This window comes from Manis javanica, chromosome 6 (assembly GCF_040802235.1).
Source record: "Manis javanica isolate MJ-LG chromosome 6, MJ_LKY, whole genome shotgun sequence".
Taxonomy (NCBI): domain Eukaryota; kingdom Metazoa; phylum Chordata; class Mammalia; order Pholidota; family Manidae; genus Manis; species Manis javanica.
In genome coordinates, this window is record NC_133161.1 from 36454435 (window position 1) to 36477281 (window position 22847).

General features: G+C 40.5%; 1 protein-coding gene and 1 long non-coding RNA gene across 4 annotated transcripts in view; one reads left to right on the plus strand and one right to left on the minus strand.

The window, feature by feature from the left end:
* Positions 1-22847, plus strand: part of DOCK4 (dedicator of cytokinesis 4) — a 401868-nt gene that overhangs the window by 373377 nt on the left and 5644 nt on the right. For 2 of the 3 annotated variants that reach the window (XM_037027395.2, XM_037027396.2), the window contains 13 exons: positions 287-428; positions 1768-1934; positions 4601-4687; positions 11025-11201; positions 11920-12003; positions 14052-14171; positions 14533-14654; positions 14982-15102; positions 16076-16157; positions 16262-16371; positions 18051-18123; positions 19874-19987; positions 22721-22782. In XM_037027395.2, the coding sequence (XP_036883290.2) occupies positions 287-428; positions 1768-1934; positions 4601-4687; positions 11025-11201; positions 11920-12003; positions 14052-14171; positions 14533-14654; positions 14982-15102; positions 16076-16157; positions 16262-16371; positions 18051-18123; positions 19874-19987; positions 22721-22782 (1461 nt within the window). The remainder of the gene's footprint in view (positions 1-286; positions 429-1767; positions 1935-4600; positions 4688-11024; positions 11202-11919; positions 12004-14051; positions 14172-14532; positions 14655-14981; positions 15103-16075; positions 16158-16261; positions 16372-18050; positions 18124-19873; positions 19988-22720; positions 22783-22847) is intronic. The other variant, XM_037027398.2, reaches the window with a different exon arrangement.
* Positions 1966-15635, minus strand: LOC140849876 (uncharacterized). Its single transcript, XR_012132187.1, has 3 exons — positions 15371-15635; positions 6571-6633; positions 1966-4289 (listed from the first exon to the last, which is right to left on the minus strand). It is a non-coding gene; the product is annotated as an uncharacterized lncRNA (long non-coding RNA).

Below are 22847 nucleotides of genomic sequence, written 5' to 3' on the forward strand. Positions count from 1 at the left end.
TTGGGTGCTCTGAGAATCAGATGCCACTTGGCACCTCATGCCAGCAAACTGAGAAGGGTGAAGCATGCTTACTGGGTCTTATTAAAAGCAATAGTCTGAAGCTCATGACCTTTGCCTTGTATTTTTAACATTTAGGCAAACTTTTTCAGCCTGTGCCAGTGTATTTCTCCTGTTATAGTCTTTTGACGTGGGGCATAGGCTCAGTTACTGCCAGTGTCATATTTTTTGACTTCTCTCTGTAATTAATGCACTCAATGATATGGTCCTAATTTCTTTTGGATTTCAGAATAAGGAGTTCGTGTGTCGAGGGCATGACTATGAGAGGCTGGAGGCCTTCCAACAGAGAATGCTGAACGAGTTCCCCCACGCCATCGCCATGCAGCACGCCAACCAGCCCGACGAGACCATCTTCCAGGCAGAGGCCCAGTGTATCCCCACCGAGAAAGGCCAGGTTCCGGTCAGATCCAACTGGCCATTAGCTGCAAAGCATTTTCCTGCAAGGTTGTTCAGACGCTGGCTCGTTCTTCAACAGCCGTGTTCTTACTCTCCCTCTTTCTTGTCATCTTACTCCTAGCTCCTTCTCAACAGAATTGTTCTAGTTGTTATCAGATGTCAGTGGAAAAGAAGTCCCTTCAGAGTCCTGTTCAAGGGAGTTTTTCCTTTCAATTAAAACTTTTATGTATCTCAGCCCTGCTTTTAAAACACCTTTCAGTGATTTCCCTTAGAATAGTTTTTCTCTGGCATATCTTGTGGAAACTGCTTCAGTTCAAGGAAATGATAGCATCATGTTTACTGGCACACCTCATTCATCCCCTTTTCCCTTGATATTTTTATTTTGGAAGGAAGGGAAGAGAAAGAGGTACCCCAGTATCTTTTGGGGACTCTTAGCCTTGGCACCTTAGATAGCCTTCAATAATTGCTATGTGATTGACACTCTCACTGTCTAAACATGAACAACTCAATTGAAATTACACAGGCTTTAGAGACAAAACGAATTCACCCTCGTATTCCTTTCTGAGTCCCTCTGCCTCTTTCTGAGACTGATGATCTGAGAGAAAATCACAATTCCCACTGATAATTATGGATACCATTTCAAAGTAGAAACTAAAATGCAACAGAAGCAAGAAATCATGTAAGGAAAAAGATTTTGCTGTCCCTCTTTGAAGGAGAAGAAAGTAAATATACAAGTAAATATGATGCCTTTTAATGTAATTTTTAAAAATATCAACTATAACTAAACACTGTGCTTATCAGTACAAGATTTGGGAGAGTGGATACCACAAATGTGGGAAGGCTAGAGACACCAAGCATCCCTCAGGCCAGTGTCAGTCACCATCAGTACTCTCTGGTCATGGCTGCATGGGTATTTATACATAATTTTGCAAGCAAATTCATTAAAAGGGACCATACATGCACTAAAGACATGAATGTCTCATGAACAAGGATTGGAATATATAATTTTGAGTACTTAAGACCCAAGCCATTCCCATCCACCCCCACCAAAAAAAAAAATATTAAGTTATAAATAAATTCACAGGCCATAGAAATTTCAAATTGTAAGAATCACCTACCTAAAACTAGTTCAAAGCCTATAGTCTGAGAAATGATTTGCTAAGAACTGCGTTCTTGGCAATTGTTTTAATGACTTCAGTCCAAATGGAAAGACCAGATTGTTACCCATCCTCTTCTCCCAGCCACAGCTCAGCTCAATTCAGACTTCCATGGAATTTGTCAAGTCAGGTTCCCTCCTTGACTCATGAATTCTAGATTTGCAGATATATGCCGTGACGCCTATTCCAGAGAACCAGGAGGTCCTGCAGAGAGAGGGTGTTCCGGACAACATCAAAAGCTTCTATAAAGTGAATCATATCTGGAAATTCCGCTATGACAGACCATTTCACAAAGGCACTAAAGATAAAGAGAATGAATTCAAGGTACCATGCAGTTCTTATTACATACAATTCCCTCAGATAGATGGTGAGCCACTTGGGGCAAGATCCTTGATAAAAATTTTCTCAGAAAAGAGTCAAGTGCTGGAACCAGAAGGGATGGGAAATCATTTAGTCTAATTTTTCTCAAACTCTGCTGTGTATCAGAGTGACATGGGGTACTTTCTAACCAAGCAGTTTCTTAGCCCAGGAATTCTGACTCAGTAGATCTGAGAGGAAGCCCTGAAATCAGCTTCTTTTGACAGTTCTATTGCCAGTGGTCCTCAGGCCAGTCTTTAAGGTCTCACAGTTGAGCTAGTCCTCTCATTCATTCATGTTGAACCAACTGTGGGAACCTCAAGATATTTATTCTCAGCAAAGTACAATGAGTAAAGAATACTTAATGAACAGGGGACAAGAAGAATCTGAGACAGAGAACAGTTGGGTAGACTGCTGGTATGATGGGAAAGCTCTGCTCTCTTCTGCTGTGTTTTCCTTTTAGAATAGTATGTAATTAGGACTTCTGAGAGGAACCGGAGTCAAAGCAAACCTCAGACTCTTGGCATGTGTTGAGTTCCCCGTTCTCAGTAGTTCCAATATGCCTTACTGAGTCAGAGCTCTCTCAGCCAGGAAGGGATAAGATTTCTCACAGCCCCACTGGGGGAAAATGCAAGATTGTTCCACAGGTTAATTATAACCTATTCTTCCTTGATAACAGTGACAAATGAGATCAGATAAATCCCCAGGTAGTCAGCATTTCCCCCTAATCAGAGAACGTGCAACAAGCTTATTGTTGTAAGCTAGTTGGCTTAGCTTTGTCCCTCGTAGTCTCTGCATATGCTGGAAAACATTCTCCTGACATTGCCAGCGATGACTGCCTGACATTGACTCACCTTGTCACCTCTGCCTAAGTATCAGTGCCCAGTGTTCCCAGTCGTAACTCCAGGAATTAGTTGCATCCCAGCAATTGCAAGGGGAGGCTGTGATAGTTTTGCAGTGTTATTATGATGGGACTGAACAAAGAGCAGTCTTTCTAATGGGTTAAAAGTCATGGCACGGAAACCTTTGCAAAACAGCCCTGGATTTACTGAAAAGATCTGTGATCCTTCTTTAGTCCTTTTGAATACTTACATTTTTTTTTTTTGTCCTCTAAAACCTATTAAAGATCATTAGTTGATGCTAAGTGAACAGAAAGTCCCAGATCCACCGGAATCAGGCAGTTGACCTGCTCAGAGTCACAGCCTAATTGCCTGTAGACCATGCTCTAGAACCTGCACCTTCTCATACCTTCTTTGCATTTTCTGCTGCACCATACTTCCTCATGACCATCACTTTTTATATTATCAGTGGTATAGCACTCCTCCTTAAAAAAAAAAATCTGGCTCCTTATTCCTGTGCTTGGAGCCCATGGGCCTCTGACTCCAGACTGCCCTTCAAGAAGTCTCATCCCTGCCACAGCCCACTCACCCACCCGCCCGCCCTCACTGAGCTTCTCTCTCCGTCTCTTGTTGAGCCCTTTGGCAAGCTGCGCTGGTCCCTGCACCTGCTGCCTCCTGCTGCCTCCTGCTGCCTGCCGTGCTTCCCCCACTCCGCCTGGCAAACTCCTACTCACTCTTCAAATTCCGCTCACGTGTCACCTCCTCTGAGAAGTGCTGTCCTCCCACAGGCTGGCGCGTGTGCGTGCGTGCTTCCCCCTGCTTTCCCTCAGCATCTTGAGCAGTCCTTTCTCCTCACCCTGAGCCCTTAGCCCTTATTTATCTGCTTAGCTCCCTGTCACCACCACCACACTTGCAGCGACTGTCACAGGGACTCTGCAATATTCAGTTCAGTATATCTTGGCTGGCACCAAGAAATCCTTCCATTTTTTTGTTGTTGTTGAATAAATGGCATTATTTCAGGAATTTTGTACAGTTTATTATCCTCTGGGAGAAACACTTTATTTAAATAAGAAACATGAGACATAGATATGAAACCTGGTTGACCAAAGCGAAGTCTGTCATCATCAGCCCTTAACCAGGGCAGCCATGGATGCACATGTCATGGGGGTGTGCTTCCTGGCTAGAGGGAAGCCCACCTCTTCACTATAAATCCTCCAGGATTATAGCAGTTCACATGGGGGTGAGAAACTGTGGCTCAGTGGATGCAGCCGTGGAGAAGTCAGAAACTCTATTGGGCAGGGTCTAGCCCTGGTTCTGCAGGTAATTAGAGTAGCTCTGAGTGGGTCACATGGCCTCTGTGAGGCTTGGCATCGTCTTTAAAGTTGAAAGTTCAAGCTGTGTGATTCCTGAAGTCCCTTTCCTTCTTTAATCCTGTGCTGCCTATCTGATACGATATCCCTTTCAGATTAAAAATGGCTCAGACCTTAAAGCATGAAAAGAGTTTAAATTAGAATCTTAGAGAAATAGCAATAGCAAAGGAAATAATGTTATAGCCTGTTATATTTTTAAGCTTCCTCTCCACAGTAGATAATTCACTCCACACACAAAAAAGTTTCAGACAACATGTAATGGAATTATTAACGCAAGCTTCAGTGGTAATCTTACTCTGATAGCTTTGTGAGTGCGAAGGAATCCCCAAAATGCAGGCATGAATACTAAAGAAAAACTGGCAGGAATGAGCAGAACCTGATAAAACGGAATGGCAAACATTAGGCATTTGTTTTGTTTCCACAGAGTCTCTGGGTAGAGAGAACGTCCCTATACTTGGTGCAGAGTTTACCTGGAATTTCCCGCTGGTTTGAAGTGGAAAAGCGTGAAGTGGTAAGGATCAGAACTTACACTCAACTGCTTTCTCATCACAGTTACTTACCTGTGATGAGAGTCATGTCATATATTAATTGCCTCTGCTTTTGACTCAAAGTCCCTGTCAGCATTCACTGTAAGTCTGTGAATGTTTATGATATTGACAACCATGCCCACGGCTTGAAGGGGAACGTTGCTCCTGTCCTAGTCCAGCCAGCTAGGATTCCCCAAAAATATGGCTGGAGCATGTAAACCATTAGAGCCTGGGAGTCAGAAGAACTGGAATCCCAGCCCTGTGGTTGCCACAGTCCTCTAGATGCCAGATAATGGGCCAGTTGTGAAAATACAACTGAATCCCTTCCATATTTAGGTACCAAGACTGCTCTGTCAAATAAGAATACCTCCTGCCCAAACTGTCTTCCAAGAATGGCTTGTCTTACCTGAACTCTATCCCCCTTAGCATTGAAACCTCTCATCTCACCATGTTCAGTTAAGCTAAGGGTTTAATGAATGGCATTTTCCTTTTGCAGTGCTAAAAATTCACACAGCTCCCTGAACAAATTGAACTGAGTTCATCATATTGTGTCAGTGCAGTTGTACTCTTGTAGGGTCTGAGTGAAGGGTCCCCAAAGCCGGCTGCATACATGGTGGACGCTGGTCCTTCCGTGGGAGAGGAGAGGCTGCTAAACACAGTGCTTGGAAAATCTTTCTGTTATGCTTCCCACTGAATGGCATGGGCCCAACCCACAGAAGTGTTCTTAGTCATCTATGCTGCATTAATGATTCAGAGAGCTTTTGCAGCTGCTTACTACCCAGAGTGTTAAATTCTGTAAAGTCTCACCAGTGATCCTAAACCTTCGAAATATTACATACGCACTTGTACGCACACACACACACACACAGTGCTAATAAAAAATAACACACTGGTAATAATTAAAGGAGCATTACTAAATACAACCTTTCAAACATCAGCTGCCTTTATTAGAATAAGCAATCTTATATTCTATCAAGTAGAGCAAATTAAACTGGCCTACTTTGTTCCCTGAACACAGCCCACTCCTAACAAACTTGTGTTCTCTTTCTCTTGTTCCCACTGCCTGGAATGTCCCACCTTCTCCTAAAATTGCTGCTTTACTGCTTTGATTCCTAGTGTATAAGGTCCTCAAGATCAGAGGCACATAGTAGGGGCTCAATAAATATAGGCCAAACTGAGTTGAAATCCTTATGTACAATGACAAATCTACAAAGATTTTGAGAAACAAAATATGTCTTCATAAGTTTGGCTCCCAAAACTAAATTGGTAATAAATCTAACCTGATCTGATGTAAGGCAATTTATGATTTTACCTCACTTAATGTGAACATTCATATGTTTAACTGCAGAACTAGTAATGCATTTGGCTAAAGGGAACTTCCCTGTGCCCTGCTTGAGGACTATATAATATACTGTACTGGCCCTGTGTTTACCTTTCTAAAATCTGCAAACTCCGAACTCTGAGCTATCTTGCACCAAAAGGTTCAGATGAGATTATGAGCCTTTATTCTCTAAATTGTAGCCCCAGAATATATTATCCCATTCTTTCAAAGATAACAATGCCTTTGAATCCTGTTTCCTCAGTAATTACCTTTTTTTTTTCAAAAAAAAATCTGTGGTTTTCTGATTAAAAATAAAGCTCTTTTAAAAAATTTAAACAAGGTGACAAACTATACAAGTACATACAAATAATAATTTGTTTAACTTTAACTAAAGATAATGAGAATATTATCACACCTCACATCATATACATCTGAAAATCATGTGGCTCTGCTCTCAAAATATATGCAGAATCCAGCCATACTTCACCAGCCCCCCTGAAAGTGCCACCCAGAGCTTGATTTTTCAGTCAGCTCCTAAGAGGTCACCTGCTTCCTCAATGCCCGCAGTCACTTCTGTACACAGCAGCCAGTGTCCTTGTTAAACTTAAGCTGTATCATGCAAAAGAAGAGGAAATATATAATGAACCTGATACAGATACCAAAAGGCCAATTTTATTTCATCTGCACCATTCTCTCTAACATTGGATTATTTTGAGGTAAATTGCAGACATATCATTTCATCTATAAATATTCCAGTATGTTTATTATAAAAAAATAATCACAGTATCATACATTTTTCCATCTAAAAAAATAACAATAATTCTTTGACTGTAGATTACCCAGTATTCATTCATACTTCACCAAGAGTCTGTTCATTTTATGGGTTTTTGTTTGGTTGGTTTTTGACATTGGTGTTTGAGTCCAGATCCAAATAAGGGCTGTCCATTGCTTGCAGTGTCTCCTAAGTCTCCTCTACTCCATAGGTTCCCTCTGAATCACTCTATTTCCTTGCAATTTTTTTGTTGTAGAGACCAGGTTGTTTATCCTGAAGTGTTTGCTTAAGTCTGGATTTTGCAGCCTGCAAACCAGTTGGGTAATTTACCATGTTATTTTGTTTTCATTTTTGTTTTTTGTTTGTTTATTTGCCAGACTAACTAGGTGGCAGTAAATGCTTTTATCGTCTCTTTTTTGTGTGTGATGTTGGCAGCCGCTAATGATCACTGCCCCAATGCATCAATGTATTATTAGTGGTTACAAAATGGTGATGTTTTGTCATTCCTTCTTTCTTCATTCATTGGAAGTATCCCCTCCCCAACTATTTGATTACCCTGTGGTGTAGGAAAGGAAGGGTAATACTTTATTCTTTCCTTTATTTACCATTTTTCAAAGTAATCATTTGGTTCCCTTAATGCCCCACAAAAGTCACGAGATAGACTTTTGTTTGATTAGCTTTGTTTTTAGTATCATTAGTAACCCATAGATTTAAACATACTAGTTTTTTTTCAATCCACTGAAGTTATTACTTTATTAATTTTCAAATTGGCTCTCGAGTCTTTTTGACAGTATCTAAGTATAAGTAGTCTTTGTTACTGAACTAACACACAGGACCAGATTGTCAAATCAAACAGAGGAGTCATCATCAAGCTTTACTAATAACTGTAGGACAATCAAGAGGCTCAGATGAAGCATTGAGCCTGAGACCAAAAACCTTTGTCTTCCAAGTCCTTCTTTCCTAATCAATAATAATAACTAGGAATAATGGTGTGCCTAAATGAAGTTCACAGAGTTTTTCATCCAGGGGGCACTTTTAAATTATGAAATTTAAATTATGAAACATGCCATTTTATACTCCAGAGAGTTGTGAAATTTCTCTGGGACATCCTCCAGGGAATCATGCCTCATGGATTCATGGATACCCTGTTTATTTACTGTAAGCAGTCCTTCAACAGAGGACTTCCTGCTAAGGGCATTCCATAGATTCCATCTCTTCCTCTAGCAATTACTCTTAGTCTGTTTACTTTTGAAGGTTCAATTGACAAGGGGATAAGACCAGGTCACCTGCCGTCTTTAACGTTCCCCAAGGACATCTGCACAGTAAAGAGGGTGAATAGATCACAAGGCCAGCTGCTTTAATGCCTTCCCCCAACTGTCATCCTTGATTTACTGATATGACTAGGTAGTACAGGATCACTTGTACATCTCCTGCCCCAGACCTGAAAGCAACCATTTCTCCAGTGATTACTGATTCTTTTTAGTGGTAGACCAATATTTAAAGTTCACAATCTGGAGGTAGAGGAAAATAATTCCTTCATGAGCATTTTTTATACATTATTCCTTGCACACTTCTTCGACCATCTTCTTAGAATAATTTCCCTAGAAGTGAATTGGTAAGGATCCACAATTTAACCTTTAACTCATGGATCAGCAATGGCGTGTATCAATTTATGCCCCATCTGGAGAAACTAAGTGTTCTCAGGAATACCCATTTTCCTAGTATCCTCTCCAACACTGGGTGTTATGTTATTTTAATCTTTCCAAATAATAGACCAACAATGATCATATTAGGGTTGATTTTTTTTTTTTTGGTATTTGTTGAATGCTAGTGAAGATGACATCTTTTCATATATTTATTTATTTATTTTGTGAGTGTACTTTTCATAGCCTTTGTCTACTTTTCTTCAGTATTTGAGAAATGTTGATAATTCATATATGTTAGAAATATTTTCCCAAGTTGTTGCTTGTCTTTTGCATGTGTTTCTTGTACTTTGTTTTGGTTTACTTTAAAAACTTTTTCATATTCATAGCATTTGAATTTTATAAAGATGAGCATGAATTTCCTTTTTTTTTTAGGTGTGGTCAAAAACATGAAATTTACCATCTTAGCCAATTTTAAGTATACAGTACAAGTGTTAACTATGTGCACATTGTTGTGCAACAGTAACAGACCCTTTTCATCTTGCAAACCTGAAACTGTGTCCATTGGACAATTCCTCTTTTCCCACTTAGTGCCAGTCTAACTTACAACAGGTAATCACTGTTACACTTTCTGTTTCTGAGATGTTTTACTTCTTAACTTTCAGTTAATAAGAGCTCTCAGACTTTTCTTTTATGATTTTGCTTTAATGATTATAAAACAAAGGTTTAATTTCATAAATAACTAGAAACTAAATACCCAGTTAGCACCACTCACATAAAGAAACAGAATATTCCCAGTAGCACCCTAAAGGCTTCCCGTTTACAACTCCCTCCCTTTCCCTTAGAGGTCACCACTATTTTGACTTTTATGGTATCTATTCCCTTGCTTAGTTTATCACCTAAGTTTATGCCTCTCTAAAACAAGTCAATTTAGTTTTGCCTGGTTTTGAACTTTATATAACAGTGTCATACCGCATATATTCTAGTGCAACTTGCTTCTGACACTCAGTGTTATCTGTAATATTAGTCCATGTTATTATATGTGACTGAAGTTTGTTTTCAATGCTGTATACTATACCATTGAATGAACATCCATACTATGTTTAGGCATTCTGTTATCAATGGACATACAGATTTTGGACACAGTTATGAACATTTTTGTACATGTTTCCTTGTATACATGTACATACGTCTCCTACTCTACTTTGTCAGATATATACATAGGAATAGAATTGCAGGATCATAAAGTAGAATACACAGATTTTCGACTGCAATATACAATGCCAAGCTGTTTACCAATGCCAAATCAAAAGTGATTGAGTCAATTTGAACTTCCAACACAGGAATTGAGAGATTCTATTGCTTACCATTCTCTCCCTCATTTACTACTGTCATATTTATTTTTGCCATTTTGCTGAGTGGTAGTAGTATATTACCATAGGATTTTTTTTGCACTTCTTTGACCACAAATGAGGTTCATTATGTTTTCAGATGTTTATTGACCATTTGGATTTCTTCCTTTGTAAAGTGGTTTCCCATTTTTACTGGGTTGTTTGCCTTTTTGTTTTATAGTTTTTATATGTTCTGGACACAGGCTCTTTAACAGTTTTACATGTTACAAATACCTTCTACTTCTTGGCTTATTTTTCCTTTTTATAGTGTCTTTTGATGAATGTATATTCTAATTTTGACACTGTCAAATTATTCTAGTACTTTACAGTGTTGGTTTAAGATGATGTAAGTCACCTTTAAAAACTCTAATTTTTTCCTTACTTGAAAGAATGAGTATTTAAATGTGTTTACTGTAAGCTTGAATTTCTTCACAGCTGAGAGCTTGGCAGACCTTCTCGGCAGAAGAGAATGTCAATGCCAATGACAGTCACAATAATGTGCATTTGAAGAGCACCTTCATAATTTTCACAGTTAGGTCCCCTATGCAACCCAGAATTTTTAGGTCACTGTGATTCTGTTTGGCTCTCCTTCAACAAATAGATCCTGCAGCATACATGATTATCTTATTTTCTATAACTCCCAACTGTGGATCATCTTGTGCCTCCTTATGGTACTGTTTCATATGCATATGGGGTCCATATGGACATATGTCCCTCTTCTTAACTGGGCTGAAAGCTCCCTGACATCAGAGGATATGTAAATACATCTTTGTGTGTCCCATGGTACTTTGCGTTAAGTAAGGAACTAAAATGGTGATAATAATATGCAGGGCCCCTAAATATTTTGCCCTTCCAAAGAAAAGAGAAAAATAACTTTTTAAAGGCATGAATGCTTGGATTTTCTTTTAAGGATTAAATTGATTGTTGCAATGCTAATATATATTTGATGACTGCTGATTATCCAAACTACATTTCAACCAACGAGTATAATCCCCTTCCCTTTCCAGACCTTACTAATGAATAGCTAATTTATATCCCACATCCTTCTCTATTCTACTGTATGGCCCCCTGGTAGAGGTATTGATGGTAGCCAAGGGGGGATGCATAGATAATTTAGAATGTAGATAAGCTACTTTGTCTTTCTTCTTGAATGTCACAAAATCCAATATATATTTATGTTCATTTGCTTCTCAGGTAGAAATGAGTCCTCTGGAAAATGCAATTGAAGTGTTAGAAAATAAGAATCAGCAGCTGAAGACTCTGATTAGTCAGTGTCAGACAAGACAGATGCAGAATATTAATCCCCTGACCATGTGCCTGAATGGAGTCATAGATGCTGCAGTTAATGGTGGAGTTTCCAGGTATCAAGAGGTGAGGATTAGGTATTGTTTGAAAATTTTCAGATGTCATTTCTTAGGTTTTCTGGAAGTTTTTTTCAAAATATGTGCACAAATCCGCATGCTGATTCAGGGCTAAACTTGACACTGAGTTCTTTGTTAAATAGAGCAAACATACAGTCCTTTGTGATGCATATCTGGATTCCATTTCCCAAGATGTGATATTTTGAGTATAAAAGCCTCTGTTCTTAGATGAACAAAAGTAGTGAGGGTATCAGGGTTGTTTAATAAATGTCTACCTAAAATCAATTCCCTGAGCAATGAGATTCACCAGCATAAGCAAGCCTGATCTTGTTTGGAAGATACTTTAAGTGGACTTTCCTTCTGTACTGTTAGTTTCAAACAGAAAGACACAATAACTTGGAAAGTGAGGCAGCCACCATCTTGGTCAGACGGAGTCTTGAGGCTATTTATTTTAGGATGTAATGATATAAAGCTTATTGGTTTGGATTTGCTTTTCATCTGTTTGTTTTACCAAAGATATTCAGCATATAATCTCTGATCTCCCTTGACCAATCCTTTCCTTATATTCCCACTGTGACTAGCTGCCCACAATAGGAATCATTCTGTCTGCTCCCCCACTGTGGTTTACAGTGGTATCATGTCTTTAAATATGCCAGGTCTTTAAAAACAACTCTTTTCATTTCTTTTTAACTCTCCTGAAGTATACTGACTATCCGTTTTCTTACTAGGCATTCTTTGTCAAAGAATATATCTTAAGTCACCCTGAAGATGGAGAGAAAATTGCACGGTTAAGAGAGCTGATGCTTGAGCAGGTAAGTGGAGGAGAATCCAGTCACCTCTCTCCTGCTAGATGTGTGCATGCTTTTCCAGAGACCCATCCACATGGATTCCTACATTGGTTGTCTAACTGAAGCTGGCAGTCAAGGGTTGCGGGTTCATCTGTAAAGTGTTCCAACTCTCTAATTCTATTTTTTCTTCGTACTTTGATGCAGAAATAAATTGAACAGTGAGTAGACTATGGAAGTCCCTTTTAACAAACAACTCCAAGTGGTCTCTTGGAACATTCTTTGAATATTCTCTTCCTAAAGACTTGCTGTAGGCTGAATGCTGACTTTTCATTCAAAGTTTTGGGCTCAAATAAGTTCAGGCTACCTCAAAATAAGTGAACAGATAAATGAATGAATTGGATTCTTAAATGTCACAGTCAAGTGGGCAGTCTATAGACTTTGTTTTTAAAACAGTGTCATGTTTTACAGACTAAGACTATGTAAATATATGATACAGGCAAAACTAGATACACTTCATCATTTTGTACTTCAGAGAAGCATTATTTATTTTTATTTAGTTCCATCAACTACAAGGAACAAGGAACTGGAGTAACTAATCTGTTACCTCCTATGTTCCTGTTAATAGCTCTTAGCTTGAAAAAGGTTTGAAAACCTCTGGGATAGGAGACATTGTGATTAAAAAACTGGGTTACATAGTAAATAAAGCCATTTTATATCCATGAAAAATGTAATATGTATGATAAATGGGACAAAAATATCTCTTCGCACTTGATAATACCAAATCAATAAGCAAATAAAGCATGCCCTTTGGGATTAGAAAATGCTGAAGTTGTGTCTGACTTTTATCCATATGTTAGGCTCTGTGGCTTAGTCCACAGAACTTAATACTGGGGGAAGAGAAGTGGCCGTGGACAAGGGCTATGGCTGGAAGAGGGTCAGTCGCACAGCTTTTGGAAAAGAGAGAAGAATTACTTGAAGTTGATCTGCAAGGAAATAGAGAATAAGCTGAGTTCTCAATGTGGCCTTGAGGGTGATGTAGATACTGGAAGCAAGCAGTTTAGGTTATCCAGTTCTTAGGATTATGGAAAGGTCTCTCATGAGCGGTTTGCCTCACCCCAGGACTTTTGCCTGCTGTATTTTGTCTGACTGAATTATAGCCCCAGGATTAAAGTTAAAAGGGCCAAGAAGCCTCTCAAGAAAAATAAAATCACAGAACCTTGGTGTCCTTATGTTTTGCCCAGTTATGTTCACGGAGCCTTATGGGAAGAGCCACAGCCCTGAAAACATTACCTCACAAGCTGTAATGATAAAAGATGAGGTGATGTGTGATTTGCTTTCCTCCTAGCCTATGAAGTCTGTTCCTTTGACCACTTTAACATGGGGCATTTTAAAAAAGTCTTCTAGACAGCTGCTAGTCAAATCGAAGGGCTTAAGCACTATTGATAGTTGAGCAAAGGAAATGTGAATGTTTATGTTCATCTCTTTTTGGGGTCCTCACGTCAGGAAACCTTTTTTCCCTGTTGCATTACAATAAATGACAAGAATAATACACATTTTTTAATAAAAGCAAGAAGCGTAGCAACTATGATAGGATTCCTGTTCATTTTTTACTTCCTCTGTGACAGATTTTGAACATCTGGGGGAAGGATAGATGGCACAGAAAATCTGATGGAGAGAGAAAAGTAATGCAGAAAAGGGGGTCACCATTCAGAAAAAGATCCCTCAGGGAGCACCTCCTGCCCTCTCTTGGAAAGTGCAAGAGTGGACCAGAGACACACAGCTGCTTAAAAGGGTGGCTTTTACAGATCTAAAATACATGGGGAAAAAAAACAGGATAGTGGAAAAATCAAGACTTGGGATCAGAGACCCCTAAGTTCAAATCCCATTTATCTTTTACCACATGTAGGAGGATGTTTCTGACCCTTCGGTGTCCACACCTTTAAGTTAAGGGTTGTTCCTATTTTACTGGATTGAGGGAATTAACAAGAATGCATAGTACAGTATTTGACCTTTAGCAGGCACTTAGTGGAGTTACTCATTGGTGCGGATTTTTTTCTTACATTATTATCAAGGCCCAGATTTTGGAATTTGGTTTGGCTGTGCATGAGAAGTTTGTACCTCAAGATATGAGACCCCTTCATAAAAAGCTGGTTGACCAGTTCTTTGTGATGAAGTCCAGTTTAGGGATACAGGTATGTCCCGAAAATGTCCATGGTGGCTGAGCGGGGGTGGAGCGCAGTCCGATCACTGCCCTTTGCCTTTTGTTGAAGGGATGATGAAGTATCCAATAGTGGCATCTATTGGTTTTGCTACCAAACTACACCATTTTACCAGGGGGCCCTCAAATATTAAAACTGCATTATCTTATATTTGCCATGCTCAACTTTTATGAAAACAAAAAAAGTGAGAAAAAGCTTAAAGCTTAATAATACCCAAACTTACCTTAGTTGCCTTATGTAAAGATTTCATGGTATCTAATGTACTAAAATACCTCACAAGTTATTTTGCCCACATAATTACTTTTCTAAAATATTTCCTTTACAACATCTTAAGGAGTTCTCTGCTTGTATACAAGCCAGTCCAGTCCATTTTCCTAATGGAAGCCCTCGTGTGTGTAGAAACTCAGCACCTGCTTCTATGAGCCCAGATGGTACCAGGGTAATTCCTAGACGCAGGTAAGTCATATTCTGAATTATCTTACAATTTGACCTCCCCACAAGATGATCTGGAATGATTCTCTCATTCTTTATGGCACAATTTGTCAAATACACTATTTCTTAATGAAATAATTAACCCACAGGGCAGCTGCAGACATCTGCCACTTGATAAAACTGCAACAGCATGAGTAATAAATAAACTCAAACATTTGATTACATTGAGTCAAACAGGAGACAATGAAAGGGGATATATATTTTTTTCCCTTTGGTTTTATACCACGCCAGCATGTGATAACGTACAATTCAGAGACTGAGTTAACGACCATTTTTTCTCCCCTGAAACAGCCCATTAAGTTACCCAGCTGTCAACCGATACTCTTCCTCCTCCCTGTCCTCACAAGCTTCTGCTGAAGTAAGCAATATCACAGGGCAGTCAGAAAGCTCTGATGAAGTCTTTAACATGCAGGTACTTGATTGGCTTTTTGTCTGCCTGTGTTTATTCCTTTTCTGTCTCGATCATGAACGTGTCTGTCCATTCTGCTGTGCTGATGATCAGACCTGCAAGCAAGAACTTCACTTCCGGACAAACTTTTAGACATTACTGCTGTCTTGGTCTCTGGAGTGTACAAAGGTGTTTCTCTCAGAGCCCGCCCCATCTACTCTGAGAAGACATGAGCAAGCAGTGGAAAAGCCTGGGCAGGCTGTTACAGGGCTTAGTTAGTGTTGAGACCCACCTCTCTGATTTGGTTCATTGGGCCAGGATGCTGGGAGCATGTCACCACGTACTAGCTGCCATCTAGGTGGCTTTTTTTCCTTAAGATTACAAGGTATAGGGGTCCATTATACAATTTCTTTACCTGATGAAGAGAGAAAAGTGTGTGTTGGAAAAATCTATAATAATTTTTTTACAAAAGAAAAAATAGTTTTCACAGTTTTAGTCAGTCTAACTCTTGCAACAAAAAAAAATGTATTTAGACACTACTAATATGACATTGACAATAATTCAGTAAGACTAAGCCAAAACTTTCCTTACCACATCTTTGGAAAAGGGGCATGATTACATATTACCAGTTTCATGCTCTGAATGCATTTTTTGGAGAAAATGAAAGGGCACATTCTCTGCCTTTTAGAAGTGCCCGCCAGTTTCCATGCCCCGGTGGAGTGCCCGTACTCTGACCAGAAGTGCACTGCTACCTGGGACGCAGTCATGGATGTGGCCAAAACCAGTGTGAGGCATTCCTTTGGCAGGAGTCAAAGTCTTGGGTTCTGATTCAGACAGAATTCCTTATCAGTCTGAGTTAGTGAGATTTTTCTAAATGCCTTTTTTCTTTTTGGCAAGTTTGGAAAAAAAAAAAAGTGTCAGTGATTTTGTTTCAAATATGTCAGTGTTGTCTGAAACAGTGAAGCAGTGGGTGATAACAGCCCCTGTGTATTTCCAGCCAAGTCCATCTACCTCAAGCTTGAGTTCTACTCACTCTGCTTCGCCTAATGTGACCAGTTCTGCACCATCGAGTGCCAGAGGTGAGTGCCAGCTGTGGGGTAGACCAGGGCTGCCCAGAGGACCGGCCAGCCACCCCAGCTCCCACCCGCCACACTGATGGTCCTTTCTTTCCTCCTGTTCCCAGCTTCTCCATTGTTGTCTGACAAACACAAACATTCCAGAGAGAACTCCTGCCTGTCGCCGCGAGAGAGACCATGCAGTGCCATCTATCCCACACCTGTGGAGCCTTCTCAGGTAGTCCTGGAGGGGTGGAAATGCTAGAAAACAAGGAAGAGTCTGGAACTGCTTACATATCTCTGCGCAAGCACACTAACTGCCAGAGACAACCGGACAGGCTATGTTAGATGCAAGCCCAGCTGGATGGAGGGAAGCTCTGTTCTGCGCCTTCTGTTAGGAGTCTGTCTGAGCCATATTTCAGTGCAAATACGTGGGTTGTCGCCTGAGCAGTAAAGCTAAGAGGGAAATGGAAAATGATTTTCTCCTCCTTGATGTGCCTCCATATTTCACTGCTGTTACTTCAACATTACAGGGGTAATTGGGTGAATGAGTTGATGTGTGTGTGCACATGTGTGTTTGCATTTGCATGTACATGTAGCAGAAATTTGGAGGAACTTCTTGCATTAGCAAAAAATCCTTGAGGGGAAACATGGTCTGTCCAGCAGTCTTTCTTTTGGCCTCTACCTAGTTTGAGCGAGCTGCAGTTGGTTCCTGTCTGAGGGAACCGTGATGCTGGCCATCACCATGCTTCTTTAGTGCACTGAGGGAGGAGCGGTTGAGTCCGGCCTTTGCCTGTACTCCTCAGGAGGAAGGGAGCACAGCATAGCCCTCACCTCCTCCCTGGATTTGGGTTGGAAGTTACCCCCCTTAGTCTGAGGGCAGGATCTAGAGCTTGGCTCTCTGTGTTCCTCAAGGGCTTTGGTTCCAAAGTTGAAGATTCCTGTGTAACCCTGAATTTACTGATTATTTGGGAATAACTTAGTAGCAGAGAACAAAAGTTATTTTGCTCCAGCTAATTTTTCTGTTTTCCTACATCATCTTGGCAAAAGTCTGTGGCTGCATCTGGAAATGGATGAGAGCGGGTGGGGTTTGGCTTGACTGGCTTATCTTTGCTGGTTGTGTGATCTTCCTGCAAGTTCCGCACAACACTGATGTCTCACAGAAATTGTAGCTGAGTGCCTTTGGCTAAACCAGCTAACCAGTTTTATTTCCCTTTATCACTTGATGTTGCAAGGGAATTTCACAGTTTGTTCCATCTGCTCGGGGAGAGCACATTGCCAGTGTGGGGGACTCTGAAAGCCTTCCTAGATAAGCCTGCCGAGTTCTCTGCTTTCAGTAAAATTTGTTGCCACACTTCAAAATACTCATTGCTATGGTGCATCTCCTTCTAAGGGCTTGCACTTTAAAAAATATATATTAGATAACCCACAAAAATGCCAATTTTACCTGGTTCTAAAAATTGTAGAATATTAAGCATTTCATATGTTTTAGCCTAATCTAGGATTTAAAATGTGATGTCCGTTCACTAGAGGTTTTATGAGCTAATATTTTTCCTTTAATTCTTCCTTGCTTTTCTTATTGCCAGTCTAGCATTTGTATTTTTGAAGAACACCATAGCTTAACTGCTACTTACTATTTATTTTCCCTACATTTTATTATGAAAACTTATTTACCATTCATGCTTAAAATCTAATACAAACTTTATTTAAACATCATGCTCTCTTTCTCAAAACCTAAGGCCCTTCTCCCCTTTTTTCCTTGAATATAATTGAATTCTTCGCTCCCAGGCTCATTGTATTCCATATAAAAATTATTTTTGAACCAAACTCTGTAGTAATGAGATAATCATCTCATTTGCTAGACAGTCTCACATACCAGCATATACATCATAAAAATAGAGTCTCGTACCTTTCCAGAGGCTGCTGTTTAATCATATTGGAGATGGGGCCCTGCCACGCAGTGACCCGAATCTTTCTACACCTGAGAAAGGTGGGTATAAAGCCAGCCCTTTCATCAGTACTGAATGTGTACAAGTTTGTTTTGTCCTCATTTTCTCCAGTCTTCTGTGTGTCTGTAGAGAAGGCAGATCTCCAGATTTCTAATGATCAGGACTAGTTTTCTTTCAGGGGATTAATGAAAGTCTTTCATGATGCATTCTTTTAAAACTGTTTTCTTGTAGGATTTACCGGCAGTATCTGAGCAAGTTAGGAACTCCTCCGTTAAATGGCTTTGGTGTCATTCAGTAAGCCTTGGAGGCAATTCCCCTACCCCTGCCACTTAGGCTACCTGTTCAACACAATGAAAACAGCACCTTCCCAAATGGATTCTAGTCCCGTCCTTTGTCTCCCTTACAAAGCTCATTCTGCGGGCTTGTGTGTTGTTTGTGGTGACTCCAGTACTATTCAGGAATTGCAATCCAGTGCATAATGGAGTGTGCCCTGCCTCAAGGTCACACAGAAAATGTGAAACACATGCATAGCAGTTAATAATAATTAGCATCAGCCTGTGCAATACAGCAGAAGAGGAAGAGCAGATTCAGTGTGACTTCCTCAGCTGTGGGGCTGGGGACTGGCAGCTGGTCACCCATTCATCTCTCTCAGGGTAAAGCCTCAAAACTCCAAGCGATCCCACAAGCCAGGGAGTCAGAAGTCATTAAGGAAATGTCCCCATCCAGTGCACTTCAGTTGCTCCCGTTAAGAACTAGACTGTATTGTCATTTGAGTACACCAATACATTAATATTAAATCTTTCTTGAGAGACTGAAATTAGTGAGATTGTAAACTAAATTATTATAAAACACAACTTCTGCTTTAATGTTGCAAGTCAAATGTTGATTGTCTGGAGAACTTAGGAATATGATATTTTTCTTACCCCTGCTACCACAGAAAACCACAAGGTCAATTTAAAAGGAACAGTGTAAAAGTATTGTCAGAGTTGTGATTCCATCCTATTAAATGAAGTGGTAATGTGGAGTGGTAAAATGTTGAAGTTCTAGACATGTCCATCAGATGGCAGTGTCTGTACAGGGAACAAGCTACTGGAAATCTCCTAAGACCTGCTTTTATAAGCCTTCTGGCATAGCCACTATTTTTAGCCCTGTGTGTCTTGCCCTTGTTCCTAACAGGGTTATTCTATAGTTCTGCATCTTACTGAAGCATAGAACAGGCAAATTATAAAACAGGAATGATACTGTTAGTATTCCAGGTTTTTTTTTAAGGATATATTTAGTATAATCCATTTATTTTTAGGAACAAGGGTCCTTTTCTTGAGAAGTTGGTCAAAAGGATGGTTATGGCATGGCTGTTTCTTCCCAATAATTCTGCCAAACAGTTTAAGCATTAGCATGTTATTGCTCTACCCCTTTTGGATGACACTTGTCCAGAAATTTACACTAAAAACTAAATTTTAAAATAGTCTGGGGATGACATCTTCCATCTGTTATCAAGCATCTAAACACATTATAATTCTCAACAAGTTTCTACACTCTAGTGTAGAGACTTGTAGTTCTGTTTGACAGCTTGAGGGAAATAAACAGACATGCTATCACCCAATTAAATGTCAACCGTAACTGTGAGGTAGGCAATGAAATAAAGGTTTAGTATTTAGGAGATATCCTGTTTTTTTGTTTGTTTAATCTAGTTGATTTTTTTCATTCTGGATAATTTAACTTTCTTCTAAGGTCTCAGGTGTTTCACAGGGCCAGTGGACGTGTGTTTTTAGCTGTGTTATTCCCTTCCAGCTGTGAACCCCACCCCTAGCAGCTGGAGCCTGGACAGTGGGAAAGAAGCCAAGAACGTGTCGGATAGTGGGAAAATTCTCTCTCCCCCTGTCCCTCCAAGACCCACACAAACTGGTGGGTATTTGAAGCATTCGAACAATCACTTTTATAAATTAACTTCTGTTGACTATTCCAACTTGTTGCAAATTCCTCAGAGAAAGGTAGGCATTTGGTATCTGAGGTAAAAACCTTAGTAGCTGTGTAATTCGTTTACAGTGTTCTCCTTTCCTGAGAGTCTGTCAGACTGAGTCAAACAGTGCTCCATTCCTAATAAACTCCACAGACAGATTTTGTAGAATGTCCTCCTCATAGGCACCATCTTTAGACTTTAGGGAGGTCCCCTAACTTTGCTAAGCCACTAACATTTTCTTTCTCGTTCTTATTAACCTCTTCATTCTTATCAACCACTTCATTCTTATCAGCCCTCTGCTAAGTCAGTCACTTTCTTCAGTCTTATTCAGGACTTATCCAAGGTTTCTGGTTTCCCCTAAATAGTAACTGACTAACTATAACTTGATAGGCTTGTGGAAAACAAGCAACCTCACATCCATAGCTTTCTGTTACTTAGGGAGGTCTATGCTCAACAGTTAACCCATTTTCAAAGGGTTGATTCAGGGCACTGCATCTCTCAGAGTAGTGGTTTAAGAAGCCCATTCTTGGGTCTAACCTCAGACCTGTAAAGGCAGAATTTCAGTATTTCTGGGGTAAGTCCCTTGAATCGATATTTTACCAAACCTTTCTAGGTTATCAGAACCACTAAAAATTGAGAAACTTCCTTTCTGAGTTCACGGCAATCACAGCTCCCCTTTCCTCCCAAACAAGCCATTTGCTTGGTGACCTACATATGCCATAATCTTTTAGAGGGACCTGCCCTGCTGTACAGACTCTACTTATCCTGATGATGAGAAGAGTCTTTCCAATCCTTACTCTAGTCACAGAGGATTTTTGAAGCTTTACAAATACAACTGGCCTAAAGGCGAGAGAAAATAGGATACTATTTCCTTCACGGATTTTTCTGGGTTGATCGTTTATGTTTCATTTGCTGTATTTTAGCATCTCATCTTTCTATTTTATTTATTTTAAAAAGTTACTTTTCTTAGAAAAAAACTATGTTTGCTAACAAGTTTTTTCTATACTTGCCACAATGAAAAGTTTTTAGGTTTTAAAAGGCATGTGAAATCTTTAAACAGAACAAGAAATAACCAGGCTTAGTTGATAATCTGCATTAGTGTATCATTGTGACAAGGGAAGATTAAGACTTATTAACCGAGTAATTTTTTCGTCTTTTATTCATGACATACTTATATTCAGGCAGTCTCCAGTTTAGACCTGGTTGTGTCCTGAATTTTGGAAACTTGAAAAACATCTTCTAAGGAATAATAATATTTATGGTAGTTAGGTTCCTAGGCCCATTCAGACTTGTAGACAGTGATAGTGATAGAACTTCTACAGGTCTCTGTGTGAGAATGCCTTTCTAGAAAAACACCTCTGTGAATATGCAGTGGATGGCAAGGGCTGCTGGGAGTCCACTGTGGTGGTGCCATTGAATGCCTGAGTCAGGAGGAAAAGGGTCCCAAGCTACAGTCAGTCAGTCTTGACTTCTGCCACAGCAAGTGGCAGACACACAGTTAGGAACTTCTCTCTATAAACATGGTTTTCTTCCATAATCAATACCCACGATTGACAGGACAGGAGAGCTAATGCCAGTGTTTGAACATGGCATGCCCAGTGTGCAAGGCAGAGACTGTGCAAGCCCACAGTGTGCTAACAGACCACACTCCCTGATCCCTAGGGCCCAGAGCAGGGGACCTAACCTCTCCCCCGTCAGTTGGCAGGGCTGCCCCTCCCTTCTGCACTGATTGTTCTCGTGGTCTGTTCTCATGTCATCATCTGTGGTCACTGTTGGGGAATCTGTAACTGTCTTTTTTTCCCTTCAGCCTTTCTGTAGTTTTCTTATGAGTTACAAACCTCATTGTGACAGCTGGGAGAATGGCAGCTTATCACAGAGCAACAGACCCTGAACTCCCTGGAACCTCTGTGGGTGGAATGGGGGTCTGACTCCCACTCACCATGGTGACCGCCTCAGCAGGCGTTTTCTGTGCATGACTCTGCTTCAGAGATGGGTCTAAGCTGCCAGCGCACGTCTACACAGCAGTGCCAGTGCACGCACTGCAGCCAGGGCTAGGGCTTGAAACTCTGGCAGGAGAAACAAAGTTGTAGCACTTCTTGGCCATGATGTTGAAATCCACAGAGCACCAGCCCCCTGGGGACAAAGGGAAGACCTGGGTACAGGCAAACAGTAGGGGGAGAAATGGAAAGCTAGTCACCTCTTGTGTGGACATGGCCAAGGGTTTTCTGTCTGTTACAGGAGGAGTGGGGGTATGAAAGGGGTGGCTGGTGTAAGTATAACCCCATGGACCTATTCTAAGCTGCCCAGGTGACCCTCAGGCCAAAGTCAGTAGCTGTTTTCAAAGACTGGCCCCTGGCACCTCATACCTAAAAGCACCTTTTGAAATAGATCAAGCAGCAGAGAAGCATCTAGAATTTGGGGAAATGGAAGGGACAGTAGACCAGTTTGGGGCCCTGTCACTTTGGTTACACTGTCATGTATGCAGTGGTGACTTTTCCTTATCACCCCATGTCTTGGTGCTGCCATCCTTTGTTTTGCACAGGCATCATTTATTCCCCCCATCTCCTCGCCCAGGAGGTGCACTGGTTCATCTATACAAATTTATACATACACAGGGCATTTGCAAATAGGCAACTACCTGGCTTCCCTGAACTGAAATGATCTCTGTGTATTTACAGCTTCACCAGCAAGACACACAGCATCGGTGTCCCCCTCGCCTGCTGGGCGATCTCCATTGAAGGTACAGACTCTTACACTGACTGAGGCTAGAGACTGGTCCCAAGTGCCTTTCATTCCTTTTTTCCT